The sequence below is a fragment of the Lutzomyia longipalpis genome, chromosome 4 (genome assembly GCF_024334085.1).
Source record: "Lutzomyia longipalpis isolate SR_M1_2022 chromosome 4, ASM2433408v1".
Taxonomy (NCBI): domain Eukaryota; kingdom Metazoa; phylum Arthropoda; class Insecta; order Diptera; family Psychodidae; genus Lutzomyia; species Lutzomyia longipalpis.
This window is the reverse complement of record NC_074710.1, coordinates 18,364,037-18,382,874: the sequence shown is the minus strand read 5'-3', so window position 1 is coordinate 18,382,874 and position 18,838 is coordinate 18,364,037. Positions and strand designations below refer to the sequence as shown.

At 32.9% G+C, this 18,838-nt stretch overlaps 1 protein-coding gene across 2 annotated transcripts in view; it reads left to right on the top strand.

The window, feature by feature from the left end:
- The window catches only part of LOC129795390 (STE20-like serine/threonine-protein kinase), a 30,038-nt gene that overhangs the window by 1,291 nt on the left and 9,909 nt on the right, over positions 1 to 18,838 (top strand). For both annotated transcript variants that reach the window (XM_055836626.1, XM_055836625.1), the window contains exons 3-7: positions 9,353 to 10,683; positions 11,928 to 11,997; positions 12,524 to 13,599; positions 15,969 to 17,041; positions 17,329 to 17,497. In XM_055836626.1, the coding sequence (XP_055692601.1) occupies positions 9,706 to 10,683; positions 11,928 to 11,997; positions 12,524 to 13,599; positions 15,969 to 17,041; positions 17,329 to 17,497 (3,366 nt within the window). In that variant the 5' untranslated portion in view covers positions 9,353 to 9,705. The remainder of the gene's footprint in view (positions 1 to 9,352; positions 10,684 to 11,927; positions 11,998 to 12,523; positions 13,600 to 15,968; positions 17,042 to 17,328; positions 17,498 to 18,838) is intronic.

The window sequence follows — 18,838 nt, the reverse complement described above, 5'->3', positions numbered from 1 at the left end:
GAGCAGGCAGAACTCGTGAGGGCGGATGTACCCGCTTGATGGCACATAAATTGCACTCTTATTTAACGCTCTTGTGCGATTTGATGAATGAAAGACGATGGGATGAGTAGAATAAGAAGCCTCACGCACTTTGCCGTACTCCCGTTGCTTCATTTCTCAAAGAAAATGAATGAAAAAGGAGTTTATTCATTTTTCCATTTTCACATAGAATTTGTAGAAAAAAAAAATGTTCAAAATTGTTTAAAAAAAAAAACTTTGGATGGTCAAAATAAATTTAAAAAAAAGCCTTTAAATTTTTATTTTTTCATTTAAAAAATATTTGGAAAACTTTTAAGAAGATTTACGCAAAAATTGCTGAAAGCCACGCCCCTATTTTAAGTCATTTCCTTTATTTTCTATTCAGAATTCGAGTAAATTAGATGTCTTATTGGAGCTTTAGTGAATTACAATGTTTATTTCATGATGTAATAGATAAATCAGTCTTTGAAGCATATGCTTCATGTAATTTTAACAGTCAAATTGGATTGAGCTAGAGGAACCAGAACTCCACCGGTCTATTGAACAGTTGATGTTTCTTTCAAAAGATTATCTTTTTTTTCTATAAATAGTTTCTTAGTATTTCTTTTTGACTTCTAAACAAAAAAAAACTTAAATTTTAGAGTGTTTAGACACTCTACTAGGCACTTTAAAGCTTCCAAATGAAGTTTCTTCCAATTGAAATCTTATAATGAAAAAAAAGAGTTACTTTGTGGGCGTGGCTAGTTAATATTTAGGTTAATCCTTCTAAGAATATTTTCCAGTTGATCCTAGAAAGTGTTTGGAAAGTTTGGTTTTCTTGATTTGCTTTTAAATAATTTCCCAAGAGTAGATAAAAATGAATAAACTCCTTTTGTAGTCAATCTCTTCAATAATGTAAACCTTATGCAGAATTCATCAGTTTATTAACAAAGAGTGATTTATTACAATTTTTTATTACGAATGAAACAATTTTTTAATGGGAATTTTATTTTGCGAATTCAGTCAATAAAATAAACGTTTTAGCCCTTAACAGCGACGTTTCGGTTTATTGACAACCATGATTTTGGTTTGAAATATGTACATCAAAAACGTCGCTGAAAATTCCAAGATGCTCCTTTTATTATTGTTTCACTGATTTCTTGTTTCATATCAGTATTTTTGGAACCACATGAAACAACATTGAAACATTAAGCTTTTCCAACGCGATATTTGTTTTGTAGATGGTCCCAGGGAACATTACACAGGCAATATGTCTTCTATGGCAATTTGTATGGAAATTTAACCTAATTCTTACTTTAAAAAAAATTAAGCCGGTTTTAATAGCCCCTAAGGGGTTAACAAGTAAAAATTAATTTAATACCTTCTTTTAACTTAAAAAAACAATAAAAATACTCGATTTTTTTTAATTAAAGCGGATGTCTTTTCCATATTTAGTATACAACTTTAATACCTAATTTTGAACTAGAAATTCCTGTGTGTTACCCCAAACAACAGCATCGATGACTTGCGCTGCCGCATGAATCATTTTGTATGCTGTGAGGAGATTGATGTATGAATAAAGAGGTGGAATGGGGGGCTGAGCGCACCTGAGAGTGATGTTTGGGAGTCTTTTGCACGAGGTATGTGCGCAATTCAACCTGTTTGTAATGCTATGAGTTCGCATAGAGGAGGTAATTCACAAAAATCTACTTGTAAATGCCGCGTTTAGAGATTGAAAAATCCGCGCGCACACGTCTCATGTCTCGCGATCATCTTCCATCCACCTGTGCTTGAGGAGAGTTTTGCTCTCTGTGAGGACTTGGGCGCAGAGATGTCGTGACTCCATAAATTGCCGGTAGTCACACGAGGGAAGGAGAAGAGGTGCAGAAGAGACAAAAGACAAGCTTAATTGTTAAATAACACAGCGATGATTCAATATTTTTTCGGTTAAGACGCCATGTCGTTGTTGTCGTGAATTATCATTCACTCACTTGTACGGAAAAATGTTTTTAATTTTTGCAATGAATAAGAAAAACTCTCCATGTAATCAGCAATAGTCAGTAAGTAAATAAAATAGGCAACGACATTCCTTAATAAACTTTACTGACTTGCCTGCCTGCCTGTTGTGAAAAACTAACTTAATCTCATATGCATGCGCCTTACAAAAATCGAGTTTCATGCGCTGTGATGTTTGTGATAAATCTCTCTCCGTCTCTTTCCCTCTGTATGATTTACTTTTTTTTTTTATTTTCATTACATCTCGCAACACACCAACAATTATGCTTTAGGTGTTTAAAACCAACTATACTACATACTTCTTGTAAAAATGAACTAATTATTATTATATCGCTCTCGTCTCTCGGTTAGCACAAAAAGGCGCGTGTGCTTACGCCTATTTGGCATAAAAGCAAAGAATTGGTTCAATTGGATTATATACATATTTTTAATTGACTTGTTTTTTTGTTTTCTTTCTCTTTTTTTTTTATTTATTTATGTAATAGTCATGATTCTCAAGAATTTAGTTTAATTTCTTTATATCTTTTACATCAGGGAAGAGCCCTTGTCGATTTTTGCTTTTGCTATAAAATAATATTTTATGGCACCCTAGATATAAACCATGAAATATTTAGATCTATCTTTTTGCAATGATTCATTTATAATCGGAGAATCAAAAGTGATAAAAAAGAGTTTTCCCTTAAAATCAGTAATTTTTCTAAATTTTCTTTTATAGTATAAAATTTTGTCTTTGCCAAAAGTTATCCTCCAATATCTATAAAATGCTTAATTTTCGGGATCCACTACTACAAGCATTTACAGAAGATAAAAGCATTGTTTTCGAATATTATAGTGATTTTAAAATGTCCTAATTAATTTATTTTTGGTTAAAAAGGTTAATTTTATAGCACGAATATATTTGGTATAATTATGTTTAAAAAAAATTGAATGGGAAATTGACTTCAAAAATACAAAATGGGAATATAAGAAGTTTCCTTTTGAAATTCTTTCAAATTAGATTTTATAGCACAAAGATGCGTCTTGGCTAATATGTTCATAAGCAGTTGAAATAAATATAATCTTAAATGTAAAGGAAGAAAGAAAAAAGTTGAAAATTTCATATTTTTCATAAAATAAAATGAAACAATTTTATTTAACATAGAAGACATTAATTTACATGCTTTAGCATAATTGCCCCAGAATGCCTATATTATGAGTGAAAGAGACAAATGACCAAAAAAGACTTGTCTTTTGCTAATTGGACACTAATTTGCTTTGGTGTTTTGCTTGTTGTTTGCTCGTGGAAAGTCCCAAAAATACAAAACTTCCTCATATTTGTGACTTTTGTAAGCTTATAAAATGGAAACAAATCTAATTAGAATTTCTTATCTTAACTATGGAAAAAAAAATTTCTCGGACAAATCCTATCGGAAATTTCAAAGCTCAAACACCTTCTTGTAAGTCTTTTGATAAACACGTATTAGACTCAAATTGATTTAGGCCGAAGAAGAGCGATAGAAATCTTCTTAACTAAATTATTAATATTTAGTCAAAAAGATGAATTATTTCAGAAATAAATTCTAATTCTATACTTGTAAGAATTTTTTTTCTCAAACGATTTCGATTTTAGCTGTGTTTTCTGGCTTTTCGATGAATTCATCACCATCTTGTAAAAAAATGCTTTGAATATAAATATTCCTTTTATCTTATAAGAAAAGATTATTTTATCAATGCAAAAGAAATTGATAGAAAAGTCAATAAATTAATAAATATTCGTAACTATTACGGCAATTTCGGTCTGTGTGTACGTACAATACTACATTATCTAACGTTCTTATCAATCATGAAGGTGGATTCTCCTTGTCGACAGCACCATCGTGCTATATTTTGCAAAAGAAAGAAAAAAACTCTGGCTCCGTGACTTTTCCTTATCGCAAAATTCTTATTGTGTCTGCCCCTCTTTTTCTTTTCTGAGATACAAAATATTTTGTTTTCCAAGAATGATGTTTTACTTATTGTTAAATCATCGCAATTTGTCTAATGGATACTCCTTCCTCGTTTACTTATCGTTTGTCTGATGCAATAAGTGAGACAATCTTTTAATATAAATACAAAATAGATCTCTGACAAATACTTCAAGGCATTTTAGCTAAGAATTTGATTACATTTTCTTACTCTTTTATGCGTAAATTATTTAGTGAAAGGTGTGAAAAAATAAATCAGTCGTTATATGGAAATTTGTTATGATCAATGAATCAAGAATATACCAATAAATACATACATAGTTAAGAGTGTTGTAATTTGTACACTACCATCAAAAAGTTACCAGAAAAAAATAAATTGTAAAATGAGGATTGTTTCAATCAACTATTTTAGTGGAGCTTTCATTTTGAGAATTTGTCGTTTGGTTAATTAGTTAACGTAAGAAAAAAAAACGTTAGATGTGAAAACAAACGTCAAATCAAATGGAAATAAACTTCAAAGTTAGTTAAAGAATAAAAAATTCCGAACGTGCCTAAATTTATTATTTTTTTAATTCAAATAATCTTGAATAGATTTCTGACAAGCCCCTGATGCTTTTAATTATCTCTAGTATTCCGATGGATAGTTAACCGATTTAGATAGACAGATTATTGCTAAAATCGGGAAAAAGATAGGTATTTTTACGCTTAACGTACTTTTCACAGTAAAAATAAAATCGTGTAAAAAACATAAGAATTGTTTTTTTTTCAGGTTTTGTTTTATTTTCTTCTTAATCCGATTTAGACGATTTTGATAAAAGAAAACAATTACAGAAAATCCAAATTATTAGAATAAATATTTTAAATTTGGTTTAATATTAAATTGGACCACTGTGCATTTGTGCATAGTTACAACAGAAAACCACTTGTCTGATTTTGATGAAAGCTGATGAGAAATTATATTAAAAAAATTTTTTTTTTCATTGAAAATGAACATTTTTTTTATTTAGAAAAAGAAATCAAATATTCAGTTCTCTTGAGGAATTTTTAGAGAGTAGTGTATGCAGTATTTTATTTTTATAATGTTAAAAAGTTAATTTCTTCTAAATTTTGATTTACTTTTTTTTCCTATATACCTACATACCTATGTATTTTTTTTAATGTTTTTCCATCCATTGCCTTTTCTCGGGCTCACAATCCGTGCATATTATGCTTTTCAATTATTGGAATGAAAAGGCAAAAAGATTGTGTGGATAAAAGAAGGTAAAGAGAAGAGAAAGAAGGTTGAATGAATGAAAAAAATAAGCAAAAGATGTGAAGAAAAGAACTGTCTGATGGAAAGCAAAGTAAATAATAATAAAAAATGTGCGCACAAAGTGCAGTGAATCCTCTGCAATGACGGATCTTACCACATGAAGGAGAGAGAGAGAGAAGGCGCGAGATTCTACGTGTTGTATATGTAGTTGTTCCACTTGACGGACCATTCCGCGTATAGATTTAGTAGATGATGACCCCCAAAGACTTCACCACAAGTCCGTTATTACTTTACAATGTCTGATTTTTGCTTTATTTTTTTTTTTCGACTCTTCGTGTCTTTCTTGTTGTGTTTTCTTTTTTTTTCTGTTTATTCCATCTCTGTCCATCTTAATTATACAATAAAATTGCACATATTAAATTACACCAACTAATACACATATATAGGTAGTCTGTTTCATATGTATATTGCATTGCACCTGATGACCAATAAATGACTTATGCCATCCATCCACATTGAAAGTCCATCATGCAGTATGTAGAGGAGGTGTAATAATTAGCAAATACCACAATCGATCGAATTCCAATTCCTCTTCTGTTGCATAACTTATTTATCTATACTATGAGTTAGAGCACTCTATTTACTACACACTAATACATTTCATTGATTTTTCTTTTATCAAAACATTATGTAAAATTGTATGGAAAAGACTAAATTATTAAAGAAGAAAGTGGAGTAAAAAAATAGATATGGAAAATAGGAAGAGACAACACCCCAAGGCTGTGATCTCACTAAATTGCATGCGATGTTGTAGTGCTTTCTAGAAGAAAGAGAAGAAGAAGAAAAGTTAAAGAAATCACGATGAAAGATCCCTTCATTATTGACATTTGATTCATTTAATAAAAAAAATATGTGGAGATTGATTTTTTTACGCTCAGTCTCACAATTAATTACATACGTAAAAGGGAAACATTACCCGGCTGTCCTTTCGGGCATTTTAAAGCGAATTAGTAAATACATACATTACAGCAGCTGACTGTCCCATTATACATTTTTTCTTGTTAAATGAAACTAAATCGAAGCGATATCCATATAATACATACTTGTAAATTATTTTTTACAGGACATGTAAGAAATATTGGTATGACGTAAAAATTACCCAGCTGGACCATTAGGTTACTAGTAATGTACTAATTATATTAATAGCACTTTGATGCACTAGAAAAATATAAGGAAAATAATTTTAGCATAACTATTCTGTAATATAGAGAAACGAGTTCTTCTTACAATAATTAAATGCTGAGGAATACTAAAAAAAAGTAGATATTTATAAATTAAATGGATAGATTGATAAATTAGAATCTAGACTTCAAACTAGTAATTATTAAAGCCTAATATTTTTTTTTTAAAAATTCTTCTCTGATGAAGACAAAAATATTAATTTTGTAAAAGCAATTACTTGCAAGAATTACACGAATTACACGATTTAGGTCAGACGGGATAATGTCAAACAAAAATTACATGACAATTTTTTTACAGCATGCGTAGAGAAATGAGAATTATTCAGTTGGCAACAATGTTTCAATGTTAATTAACTCTTCATTTCTTATTTCATTAAAAATATTTCATAAAAGTAATTTTCATAATAAATTATTACTCAAATTTATTTATTTGATAAAAAATAGGTCATTTAAAAATATTTATTTCATCGTTATTAATTTTATAAGTAGTTTAATTAATTTTATAGTTTAATTTAATAAAAGACATGACTCAAGTTTCTTTGAATTCTTCGGAATATTTCATTTCTTTTTTTATGCATTATCAAACCTTCTTATCTACAAAGTAAAATAGTTTTATCAAAAGAGATAGTCATAGATTCTTATATCAGAGGTGAATCAAATTTATGAATCATCAGATTGATGTTAGAATGAAAAACAGATCATTGAAGAAACGAGTTGTGAAAATATTTTTTTTTACCTTTATTTTCATCAGAAAATGGTAATTTTGTCGGTTCTATTTGATCGATTAGATCGAAAGTCCTTAAAGAAGCTATTAAAATGATAAAAATATATTTTTTAGAACACATTTGATTAAATTTTTAATATATTTTAGCTGATGTCAAGATCATTCTCTATATGAATATTTTTATTCATCAAAATCTAATGTAGGAAGAACATTCAAAAATCGACATTCAAACTTCTTTAGCACATACATCTTACATAGTAATTATTAATTTAATTTAGAAAAATTCATTTCAAGGTTTTCTTTGCATTAAGACTTTATGAGAAATCTTCAATTTGCACTGGAGGTGTCTCATTAAACCTCCAGACTTTTGTTGCTAAATTATGATTTTTTTCGCATTGTTAAGCTGTTCTTCTTGTACTTTCACACAAAAAAACTTTTGCTGAATCAATGCCAAGTCAACTAATAGCCTTAAGAAGAGAGAGAAGAAAAGAATAAAATATAGACGAAGCTATTAAAATGTCCCACCTTTGATATAAAATTTTAATATCAGACACAAGAGCACTCGTGCCAAATGCTTCAATATGCATCCATGCAATGTAGAGGAAGAAAAATAATAAAAGGAAGAAAATGATTAGATTATTTAACTATTTCATTCTTTATCTCATAAATTTCCATAATGTTTCTCTCCGAAGAAGAATTTCTCATTGGTGGAGGAGCTTCACAACACTGAAGACAGTATGAAGAAGTCTCTGTTTTTCTTCGAATTAAACACAAATACTCTGTCACAAATTGATTTGAGTATGTATTTGTTTGTACAAATAGCAAAAGAGTGTTAATTGATTTTTTTCAGCGAGACTTTTCAATGGAATGTCATCGTGATAATGTACATATACATACGTATAAACTTTCAATGATTTCCCCGTCTTTTGGTATCTTATCAAAGAAGTTAAAGAAGAAAAAAAAGCCCCCAACACCACATTGGAATTATTTTATCTTTAGAAGGAAATTTTTTCCATCATGCGAGAGTCTTTTCGTGTCTTTTTTTTATAGAGATGATCACATTTTGATTGTAAACCGACAAAATGAAAGAAAGTTTTACGTTGTAGGAATTTTCTTTCAATTTATGACGCTTTTCACAGTTTTTGTCATTTTTGTTAATTCCTTTGAATTATGGACCTGATGAAAGGATAAAACACTTCCCAAGAAGTCGTTGAAACAAATCATTTTGTTTCTTTCATGTTTCATACAATTTATAATAATGTTTTGAGAATGTAAATTGAGAATCAATCAACTTAGAAATGATTCTTTAAGTTCTTTTTTTTTCACAGATTTTACATTTAATTTGTAATGTTCTCCAATTTTCTTGTGGCAGAGAAAACGTGAATAGAATTGCTAGAGCTGATGAAATGATAAAGTATCTTCGAAAAGTATCTGAAACAATCTAATTTGTTTCATGTTTCACAATAACAATGTTTTGAGAGTGAAAATTAAATAACAAAACAAATGAATTAATTTTTCTATTCCATTATTCTTATTTTATATTTCATGAAACAAAAAGTAAAAAAAAAAGTCAAATGAAGATCACAGATATTTCTTTTAATTTATAAGATTAAATTTGCTTATGACTACATTTTATTTTAGACCTGATGAAAGAATAAAACAACGTCGAAACGTTTCTGAAACAATTCAATTTCTCTCATGATTAATACAAAAATTATGTTTTGAGAATATAGATTTAGAATCATATTTATAAAAGTTTTTTTTTTTCTAACTTTTTCTTCGTTCTTAGAACAATCGCTAAAACGAATAAATTTAATTTTAAATTCAAATTTAACAATACAAAAAATCAAAGTTAATTATAAAAAGAAATAGTATAATAAATATTACAGATTTTTATTCAATTTATAATTCTCTTCTAAATTTTCTTATGATACCTAACAATTTATTTTGGACCTGATGAAGGAATAAAGCGCCCCCAAAATGTCTTTGAAACATCTCAATTCATGTTTCACACACAAGAAAAAAATTTGATGAGATCACAATGTATGTTTCTTTTAAAATTAAAAACAAAACAAAAACTCCAACGTGCATATTTCAAGAACAACCCTGTAACCCCCTGCATGCGTTTCCGTGGAACATCCATAATTAAATTATCCTTTCGTTTTCTATGTTCTTCTAGATGCCCCCATCATCATTGCTATTGTGTGAGGCAAATCGATTTTTTTTTAACTTTGTATAAATAAAAAAAAAACAAACTGAAAAGGATGCTCCGTATGGCAAATTCTCAGTCTCTACGGCGACTCTTTAATCATTCATGTAATTACGAATGTGTGAGACAATCAATACGACAACCTGTGACCCATTAATGTGGCCGCCATAGATGCAAAACAGAAGAGTAGAGCACAGAGTTGGTTGAAGAGTAATTAATAAATCGTGGCATATCGCAATTGTGATAATAAGTAGAGAAAGAGAAAGAGGAAGAAATTTTTCTTGGGGCAAAAGAAAAGACAAATCTGAGAGAAAAGAGAGAAAATGTCTTTTCTAAATAATTTGAAGAAGGTCTTCCACCTTGGTGGTGGAGAGGCGAAAAAGAAGCGTCTTTACAATAATATTCGCATGGAGACGGATCCAACGGATTTCTGGGAAATGATTGGTGAACTCGGAGATGGGGCTTTTGGGAAGGTCTACAAGGCGCAGCATAAGGAGACGGGACGCTTGGCAGCTGCTAAGATGTGTACGTTGGAAGATGAGGAGAATATAAGTGATCATATGGTTGAGATTGATATCCTTTCGGAGATTAAGCATCAAAATATAGTTGAACTGTATGAAGCTTTCTCATTGGATGATAAATTGTGGATGCTAATTGAGTATTGTGACGGTGGGGCACTTGATAGTATCATGGTTGAGCTGGAGAAGCCCCTAACTGAGCCCCAGATTGCCTATGTGTGTAAACACATGACGGCTGGACTGAATTTTCTGCATAAAAATAAAATAATTCATCGTGATCTGAAGGCAGGGAATGTCCTGCTAACAATGGATGGTGGGGTGAAAGTGGCTGATTTTGGGGTTTCGGCAAAAAATAAGCATACCCTGCAGAAGCATGATACGTTCATTGGGACTCCATATTGGATGGCACCGGAATTGGTACTTTGTGAAACTTTCCGGGAGAATCCGTATGACTTTAAAGTGGACATCTGGTCATTGGGGATAACACTCATTGAATTTGCCCAAATGGAACCGCCAAATTCCGAAATGTCCCCAATGCGGGTTTTGCTAAAAATTCAAAAAAGTGACCCCCCAAAACTCGATCAACCGTCAAAGTGGTCAAAGGAATTCAATGATTTCCTAGCACGTGCCCTCGTTAAGGATCCCCAGAATCGCCCTACAACAGACACCCTCCTCAATTTACCATTCATCAGTGGGAATCTCGATAGTAAACCCATCAAGGATCTCCTCTTGGAATTCAAAGCTGATGTCGTTGAGGAAGAGGTACTCGATGAAGAAACTGAGGTGAGTTTTCTCCTTTTAAATTTCTTCTTTTTTTTTCTTGTTAATTATTAATATTCTGCCAAATATATTGGACGCTGCTAAAAAAGAAAGCAAAAAGACAAGCTAAAAGACGATCAATGTATCAGAGGGTTGGTAAGTTGTCAGACTGGATTTTTGGTAACAGTCTGACGCATCCTGAACTAACAAAAAAAAAGAATTCTTCCTTCTTTTAGTTTTTCTTCTTTATAATTTTGATGAAAGTTTGACAAGAAAAATAATTAAAAACAATTCAGTATGAATTTTCTAAAGAAAAGGAAAATTCCTAAAAATTAAAGAAAAAATAATTCTGATAAAAATCTTTTCTTAATATTCGTCAGTTATAAAGATTTTTGGTATCCTGGGAAAAATCTTATAAAACCTGGACATTTTATTTATTACTTTAATCGTGTATTTTTCAAAGTTTTTTAAGGATCTTTCTGACTATTTTCTGGAACAACTTTTTTGTTTGTCTTTTATAGAACGATTTAAGAACATTAACTGTCAAAATCAATAATTTTTAAGTTAGAAAAGAAAATATTTTTATCAGAATTGACCCCAAATAAGTTGAGGAGTCTTTAGAAAAAATGATCATGATGAAAAATGAGGATTTTTCGTGCTTCAAGCAATATATTTCTAGTAAAATTTAATTGAAATTAATTGATTTTAATAATCTATTCAATGAAATCTTAATGTTTTATATTTCAGGTATTGAGTCGTATTCTGTGACCAAGAAATCTTTGAAATCATTGAAATTTCAGAACAAATTCTTTTTTTTTATCTTTTCTTAATTGTCAAGCAATGAAGAATTGATGAAAAAAAAGTTTCAAATATCACTGTGCAGTAAAACCGCGTTTTTTACTCTTTCGCATATACTTCGGTATCGCAACACTTTATGCTAAACTATTTATAACATAAGAAAACTATCAAAGGGCTTTTCCTTATTTATTTTTTTTTGACAGTACTAGAGTTTGAATCAAATAAATATACTTTAATTCTAAGCCAGGTTTGCAAACAATTAATTTTTGCTGATTTTATCAACTTTTTTTTAACAAAAAATACTTGAAATTTAATTGAATGAATACCAATTGAGCACTTTCAAATTATCAAAAAGAAACGATTCTAAAACATTTTTTGTCAAACTTTCCTTTCAACAAAGAGATTCAAAATTAAGTTTTATATTGAAAAATAAAGCAAACAAAAATTTAATTTCAACAATTCCCTTTTAGGAACCCCGCAATTCAGCGCTCGATCTTGACGATGATTCTTCATCTGTGCAGAGTCAAGAAACTGAAAAAGGTAAGAAAAGAGATTTTTTCTCTTCTTTTGTAATCCTTCAAGCAGTTTTTATTGACTTTAAATGTTTATTTAACATTTTTTTCGTGATTTGCCGTGAGCCCATCGTTTGTTCTTCATATTTTTACTTCTTTTTTTAACAGAGATTTTCTAGACTTTTTGGCTACATGAGGAGAGAGCTACACTCCAAACTTTCTGCAAATTTTTGTTTTCAATTAATTCCACGGGGATTTGATTAACCTATATATTAAATGAGAAAAATGGTTGATAATGGAATTTTATATGAGCCAACGAGGTGTTGTTGGTCTTTATTTTTTCTCTCTCTCTCTCTCTCTCTCTTTCCTCTTCACCCCCACACTTCTCTCTCGTGTTTTTGAATTATGAATTTATGAAATCCAAATTAACTGCTACACGGCAAATTTTGTAATTAGTATTTAATGAATTCATTACAAATAAATGCGTCATCAGCTTGTTAAAGGGAAAGCAGCAAAAACAAGTAGAAATATTTTCGTAAAAACAGAACTTGTAGTTCCAGATTCACAATCAAAAACACCCAAAGACTCCAAAGAGTCAACTCCCGTTCCCGCGGATGATGAAGAGAAGCAACGCCCCGAAGAAGCGAAGCAGGAAGAGAAGAAGGCTGTTGTGAAGAAGGAGAAAGGTCCTGCACCTCGTCCACCGTCCATTGCAACACCACCTGCCACGCCGACGGATGTGAAGCAGGAGCCTGTCGTTCCAGCTGTTGATCACCCCGATACACCGCCCACTGAGCCAGTAACAACCAAAACAACAAAGAAGGACGTAGCACCCAGTCCTCCGGTGTTGAAGTATGCAAAAGAACAGAGGAAGTCAACGGAATTGGAGGAGATTCTCGAATTACCAGCTGAGACGATTGAAGCGGAAGCGAGTAAAGAGAATGCCGACGGGGTTGTTATTAAGTCAAATGTAAGCCGTACAGCGAGTTCAAATGACGAACGTGAAACCCCCTCGCCGTCATTTTCAAATTCAATCGCCGTCAACAGCCCCAATACGTCAACAGTAACGATAAATTCCCGCGAACCCGATCCGTCCAATAGTCTAGCCAGCAATATAAGTCAAGTAACCGTTGTCACGAGTCATCCACCCGTAATCATTGACAATTCCATCCCATACGTCCCTGATGCCCAGAATGAAGTTGTTATTGTGTCAAATGAACTCAATAAGACGCATGTTAATGAAAATTCGCAAGAAGATGACTTTGTTTCCCTGGATAGTTTGGAAAGTACACCCAAAAAGCCCGCAACGGGTACAATTGTACTTGCAGATAGATCAGAGAAGAGTGCATCGAGTAAAACAGCACGGAAACTCGATGAGAGTGAAGTACTAATTGTTAGTTCGAGTTTTGTTGAGGAAGAGGAGGAGGAGGAAGAGCAAGATTCAGCGCTCGATACGACGCATGTTTCAGTCGTAACGGTGGGTGAGGAGCAGGTGAAGGTGAAGGATTCGTCAAATGTGCCAAAGCAGCCAAAATACGAGTCCACAAGTGACTTGTCCAATGTTTCCGTAACACATAGTGAATCCAGCGAGGAAGTAAAGTCAAAGCCGTCATCCAGGGTTAATGGACAGGTAAGAAAAGCTCTGACTTACTTCTTAGTCTTGTTATTCCGTTGAAGTTTTCCTTTTAGCTGTGATTCTTTCTTCAAAGAAGCACAGCTTCTGTGTACACTCTAAAATGCAAAGTCGTCAGATCGGGCTCAAACTTGGGATGAGCACGAATTAGGGTCCCTACATTCCAAAAAACGTATGCGCCAAAAATGTGTCCGGCCGGCCGGCCGGCCGGCCGGCTGGCCGGCCGGAATATAAAGCTAAATTGTGAGAGAATGGTAATAGATAGAGACTTGCGGTAAACGGCAAAGTTCATATATCGGGTGGAAGACATCCGATTATGAAGTCAGATCCGACCCCCCACCCCTCCGTCCGCCATTTTGAATAACCCCCAAATTTTGTTTTCGCTATATCTCAGTCACTATTATAGCTAGAGGTCTGAAATTTTGATATGTTGTAGGGGCCATCAAGACCTTTCCAACGATACCTAATTTTCGAAAATCGGCCAAGCCGTTTAGCCAATATGGCCGCCACAATTTTTCATCGAAAATCGGCCATAACTCGAGAACGGCTTGACCGATTTTGATCAACTCGGGCTCAAATGAAAGATATTAATGAGCCCTACAACTGCTCGGAACATTGCAAGTTCAAAAAATGACCGCAAGTGGCGCTAAAATCGAAAACAAAATTTTCGATGAGTTTTCGATTAATATCTCGAGCACCGCTTTATAGAATTGCTTCAAATTTTGATATGTTATAGCTGGCTATAATATCTTTTATCATGCCAAAAATGAAGAAAATCTATGTAGCCGTTCCGGAGATATCGCGTTTTAAATTTAACATGTAATATCTTGAGTTGTATAAGACCAACGCCCCGCGAAGCGGGGCGTTTTATATATACATAAAAGTAAAGTAAAATATATATATAAATGCATAGATATATACATTATATATACATATAAAAATGCAAAGATAAATATTAAATATAGCATGGATGGAACAGTATAAAGCGAAAGAACGGTAAGTAAAACTTACGGGCTGTGATTCTTTCTTTGTCAGTGAAATGTGAAGATGGCTGAAAATTGAGGATGGGCAAATTTTGAGGAGAGACTTACTCGTGAGCTGAATCACAGCCAACGCCCGCCACGATTAAGGCTTTCTTTAAAATTTCTGCGCGTTGGCTGTGATTCGGCTCGCGAGTAAGTCTCTCCTCAAAATTTGCCCATCCTCAATTTTCAGCCATCTTCACATTTCACTGACAAAGAAAGAATCACAGCCCGTAAGTTTTACTTACCGTTCTTTCGCTTTATACTGTTCCATCCATGCTATATTTAATATTTATCTTTGCATTTTTATATGTATATATAATGTATATATCTATGCATTTATATATATATTTTATTTACCTAGGTCTAGTATAATCTGTCTTACATTTAAACAGTCTTCATATTTAAATCTGTGTTAGATTTTGTTAGATACTTAGATTAGAACAGGTTTTGTTGAAGCTTGTTCAGATATAATGTTTTTGACGCTAATTAGGACTTCAATTTAACAGATCCAAACAGGCTTCTTGTAATCTATTACAAACCTTTAATTTTGACATGATTCAAAAAACTGAAATGTTAGATCTGGACAATCATCGTTGGTTTTCAAAGACTATTTTCTTCTGACGTAAACCAATACTTAAGCTCAGATCGGAACAGACTTCTTGAAAAGGTTGCTCAGACGTTAATTTTTAACAAAGTTAGTATACTGAAGTTTAAGATCTGAACAAACTCTTGTTAGCCTACTGTGGTGATCTATTCGAACGAGATTTCTGAATTTTATGTTCGAACAGGCTTCTTATTTGATTCTTTGAAGCCTGTTTTGTTTTCAGACTTAAGCAGGCTCCTTTGAAGCCTGTTTTGACGATCTTTTATACGTAAGTCTAGACTTCCTATTCTCACATCTAAACCGAATTCTTTAAGGTCTGTTTAGACAATGTTTTCTGACGTAAGTCTAAACTTCTTATTCTCAGATCAAAACAAGACTTTTAAAAGTCTGTTTTGACGATGCTTTAGAAGTAAGTTCAGAGTCCTTATTCTCAGATCAAAAGAAGACTTTTAAAAGTCTGTTCTCAAACCTAAACGGAATTCTTTAAAGCATATTTCGACGATCTTTTAGACGCAAGTTTAGACTCCTTATTCTCAGACCTAAGCAGACTTCCTCAAAGCCTGTTTTCTCAAACCTAAGCAGACTTATTTAAAGCCTGTTTTTTTCAGACCTTAGCAGTCTTCCTTCAAGACTATTTCTATGAAGTTTTCTGATGTAAATCTGGACTTTTAATTCCCGATTCTAGACAGACTTCTATGAATTCCCAATTCTAATTTATTTATTCCTTAATTTTGCAGTGTGTAATTGTGAATAAGGAGAAAAAGAAGCCAGATAAGCGAAATTCTCCAGATAGTTCCGTTGGGAGTATGGATTCGCGTACACAGAGTGAATCTGGTTCAATGAGATCAGCAACAGCTACGACGAATCATCATCAACACCACACGAAGGATCGTAGTGATGCTGAGAGTATTGCAACAACAGCTAGTCATGATAGTCGAGATGATGAGAATGCCGTCATTGTGCGTCGAACGCGTGCCGAGCAGACAAAGGAGGAGATTCATTTGAGGAATTTGCAGAAGAAAACAAGGAAGCGTACGCGAAAGTTTACAATTGACGGTGTTCAGGTGACAACGACAACAAGTAGGGTCATCTATGGGGACAATGAGAGTGGGAAGGTGTACGATGATCACTTTATGCGGAAGCAGGAGTTGCGTGAGCTAAAGCTACTGCAGAAGATTGAGAAGAAGCAATTTCAGGATGTGCAAATTAAGGAGCAATTGGCGAAGGAGCAGCAGGAAAGGCGCTTCGAACAGGAACATATTGCATTGCAGCGAACGTATGAGGCGGATATGGATGGGCTGACGCGTCAACATAGGCAACTCATTGAAAAGACTGAGCAACAGCAGGAGAATGATTTGCGGGCAACATCGAAGAAGATTCGTGCTGAGCAGGAGCGTGATCTGAAGTTGTTCCGTGATGGGTTGAAGCAGGAGATAAAGTTGCTGAAGCAGGAGATTGATTTGCTGCCGAAGGACAGGCGGAAGGTGGAATTCCCGAAGCGCAAAGCTGCCATGGAGGCGGAACATGAGGAGAAGGAACGGGCATTCCTGTCGTCGCTAAGTGAGAGTCACGAAATTGCCCTTAGGCGGCTGAGTGAGAAGCATCGCGATCGTTTGGCAACAATTGACAAGAACTACCTGCAGCAGAAGCAGACGGCAATGCGAACACGTGAGGCGATGCTGTGGGAATTGGAGGAGAAGCAAATACACGAGAAGCACCAATTGGCCAAGAGGAGTGTCAAGGATATGTGCTTCATGCAGCGTCATCAGATGATTGTGCGTCATGAGAAGGAGTTGGACCAAATAAAACGGTGAGTTTTATTACTTCTACTCACTCTCAATGGGGGGTGTGGTGGTTCACCTGGTTTAGGCTCTGTGTTATAAAAATAAAATTTCTTCATTGATGGATTGTTTTGATTTTCAACACCACAAGGGGCAAATAAATAATAAAAATAAAGTCTTACGCAATTGGCGCAAAAGTCAAAATTTCATAAATTTTATTTCAAATTAATGTTTCGCCATTAGAAAAAGATATTTTTAGACGTGCGTACGGGATGAGATTTCAAGAGAGAAGAAATTAATAAATTTTGTTACATAGAATGCTACAACGAAAGGAAGAGGATCTCCTGAAGAGGCAGACAATTGAGAGACGTGCCCTACCGAAGCGAATACAGAAGGAACGTAAAGTACGTGATGCAATGTTCAGGGAATCCCTCAGAATATCAACACATCTCGATCCGGAGCACGAAAGGGAGAAGCTAAAGAGGGTAAGTTTGCTTAAATACAGAGATGTTTCGCATTATGTTCTTTTCAATTTAAATTTGAGTATTTTTTTGGGAGATTTTGCGACGGTGCATTCCCTTTAACCCTTGGAGGATCCGATATTTCTAACCTCAAATTTAGAATTTAATTTTATCTCTAAAAGGAAATATTTTTCTAAGTTTTCTTTCAACGAATTTGAAGTAATTGAACTTACTTACTCAATAAATATGGAAGAAATTAAAATAATTAAAAAAGATTTCATTTTTTGATTATTTAAAAAATTAACTTGGCCACAGTGGCTAGAAAAATTTTCCAAGGGTTTAAAAAGACTTCAGCTAAGAGAAATCCCCCAAAAAAAAAGAAATTGTTGCAAAAAGAAGGTATTTTTAATTCCGGAGGACTTTTCTGGCCACCGTGGCCAAATCAATTTTTTTAATTAAATTGTCACAGAACTAAAATCTTTATTAATAGGGGAAACTGGGGTAATTCGGTGAATTTTTGGGAGATAATTTTTCCTGAGTTCCATGGAAATATTTGAGATTTCCCATGAGAACTATCTTATAGGAAATTTTCCGGGCTACAACTTTGTCTCAGACGATTTTTCTCGATCTCAATGGGAAAATGCTTTTTCAGGCCATTTTCCAAACCCTCCAAATTTTCCTGTTCCAAAAATCCTGGGGTAAAACGGTTAATTGCGTTCTTTGTTCGCTAATCTTAATTTAATGAAATTATTTTAGCAAGGCACTATAATATCTATTGAGAATGAGAGATTTGTGTACCAATTAAAACTTTTTTTAATAAAAAAAATACAAAAAATTAAAAAAAATGTTAAATTTAAGAAATTGCCTTTTTTATTTTTGTAGGTTATAAAAATTGGTAATAGTAAGTGATTAAACATCCCAAATTGTATATAATAGTTATACTAATTAAGGGAAATTATTCTTTCAAAAATTTAAAAAGTTATTTTAAAAAAAACATCAAATTCACCATTTTGCCCCAAACTGTACTTTTTACTATCAGTGTTTTACGGGAAAACTCGGAATTTTTTTTTGATAAATTCAGATTAAATTCGTGTTTAGTAATAGTTACTCTATCTAAAAATGCATTTGGATAAAAAAAAATTGCAGAGAATTTCGCAAAAAAACTTAATTTGTAGTTGAGAGGTCAGAGTAACTTTGAGCTTCGAAAAATTTGTTTTTCAAATAAAAGCCAAAATATTGGATCAATTATTATGAAACTTTCTAGGTTTAGGCAGGGGTATAAAGTGCAACTACTGACAAAATTAGACAGATTAGCTCTCACTGCTTCTTGAGTTATTAATTTTTATTTTTTTTCAAATTCACCAT